Source organism: Gigantopelta aegis, chromosome 14, assembly GCF_016097555.1.
Source record: "Gigantopelta aegis isolate Gae_Host chromosome 14, Gae_host_genome, whole genome shotgun sequence".
Taxonomy (NCBI): Eukaryota; Metazoa; Mollusca; class Gastropoda; order Neomphalida; family Peltospiridae; genus Gigantopelta; species Gigantopelta aegis.
Window position 1 is genome coordinate 16451018 of NC_054712.1, and position 1602 is coordinate 16452619.

The 1602-nt window shown below is 36.1% G+C and overlaps 1 protein-coding gene across 3 annotated transcripts in view; it reads right to left on the minus strand.

Moving 5' to 3' along the window:
• Positions 1 to 231: 231 nt before the first annotated feature.
• LOC121388393 (puratrophin-1-like) overlaps positions 232 to 1602 on the minus strand; it is a 73119-nt gene continuing 71748 nt past the window's right edge. For 2 of the 3 annotated variants that reach the window (XM_041519698.1, XM_041519699.1), the window contains one exon: positions 323 to 1142. In XM_041519698.1, coding sequence (XP_041375632.1) covers positions 790 to 1142 — 353 coding nt within the window. In that variant the 3' untranslated portion in view covers positions 323 to 789. Of the gene's footprint in view, positions 1143 to 1602 lie in introns of all 3 variants that reach the window. The other variant, XM_041519700.1, reaches the window with a different exon arrangement.

Here is a 1602-nt window from a genome sequence, read left to right on the forward strand (position 1 = left end):
CCAAAAAATCAACATTTTATATTTTGTACTTTGGCCGGGTTTTCACAAAAATTATCACAAATGTAATAGTAGTGGCATTTTTAATAAGAATGCCATAAATTAAGACAAACAGAGACAATATTAAGTAGCAATCTTATTTTTAAAAATTGTCTTAAACAGTAACAGAATAGGAAAAACAACTCTTAAAAAAGAATAACAATATAAAGGTGCTGAAATATGTTTGGCAGGACGTTTGGACAGAGATATGCAACTGTGAAAGTATCACAAAGTGTTTAACTCGGGGTGGAAAAGATGCTTGATGAAAATGTTCTTCATATGAATGCTGAATCAGGTAAATTAACTGTCACATTGTCTGTAACATCTGCTATACCTGAAAATAAATTACACAGACATTAATGACAAACAATGACTTAACTAATTTTTGCATGTAACGTCCATGGCGAATCTATTAAAATTATTAGGTTGAAGAATGAATGAATGAATGTTTTAACGACACCCCAGCATGATTAAAATACATTGACTATTGGGTGTCAAAATTAGGGTGAAGAAATACAGCAGGTTTAATTGCAGAATCTTCCAAACCCTGCAATATGGATCAACATGGTTATTTCATATAGTAAACCACGATCCTAAAGAATATTTTAAATTAATAGTAGCCTGGTAAAGCTAAGGCAACATTTCAAAACCAGCACCAGCATTAGTATAGTGGTTAAGCCATCGGAGTTAACATGGGTAGGTACTGAATTTGAATCCCGGTTACTGGCTCCCACCTAGACCAAGTTTAATAACTCAATGGGTAGGTGTAAGGCTACCTACACCAACGTTTCTCTCACTAACCACTAACCCACTGTCCTGGACACACAGTCCAGTTAGCTGAGGTGTGTGCCCAGGACAACATGTTTGAACTGATTGGATATAAACACAAAAATAATAATGAAATGAAAGAAAACCAGCAGACATTCGTAGACTTACATCAGTAACAACCGGTTCCGAGGACAGCTGTCTTAATGCGTGAGGTTTCGTCTCGTCTGTGTAGGGTCTAGCAGGGGAAATGGGAGATTTCAGTTCTTTGGTCAGGTTCCCAGAATCCACAGCTGCGTCAGGCATCTCTGATCCAGAGATGTCTGTTCCAATACCACTTTCTGAAATGTCAATTACAGTAAGTACCGCCTCCACATAATATATAATACTCTCAACCCCTGCAAATAAGAAAATATATACGGAAAAAAAATATGCCATGAAAAATCAATCAAATACAGTCCACAGCAAAAAAAACCCCAAAAGTGTTGTAGAGAATTAAAAACTCCAAAGCCTTGCCGATTGTCATTTGACAATTATAGAGGTACATAGTATATATATATATAAATATATATAATATACTTGGGCAGGATTACACAAGTGCCTATGTTATTTTTAGAATATATGAATTAAATTATACAGACTCCCCACCCCTTCCCCGATATTTAATTAGGAACCTTGTGTCCAATCCTGTCCTACCCATATCTCATCCATCCATCCCCGTAAAATACATCTACTCCCATCCCCTCTAAAACTATCTCGCTTTACTGATCAGTCTCTTGCTCTGTTTTGTCTTTTACTCTG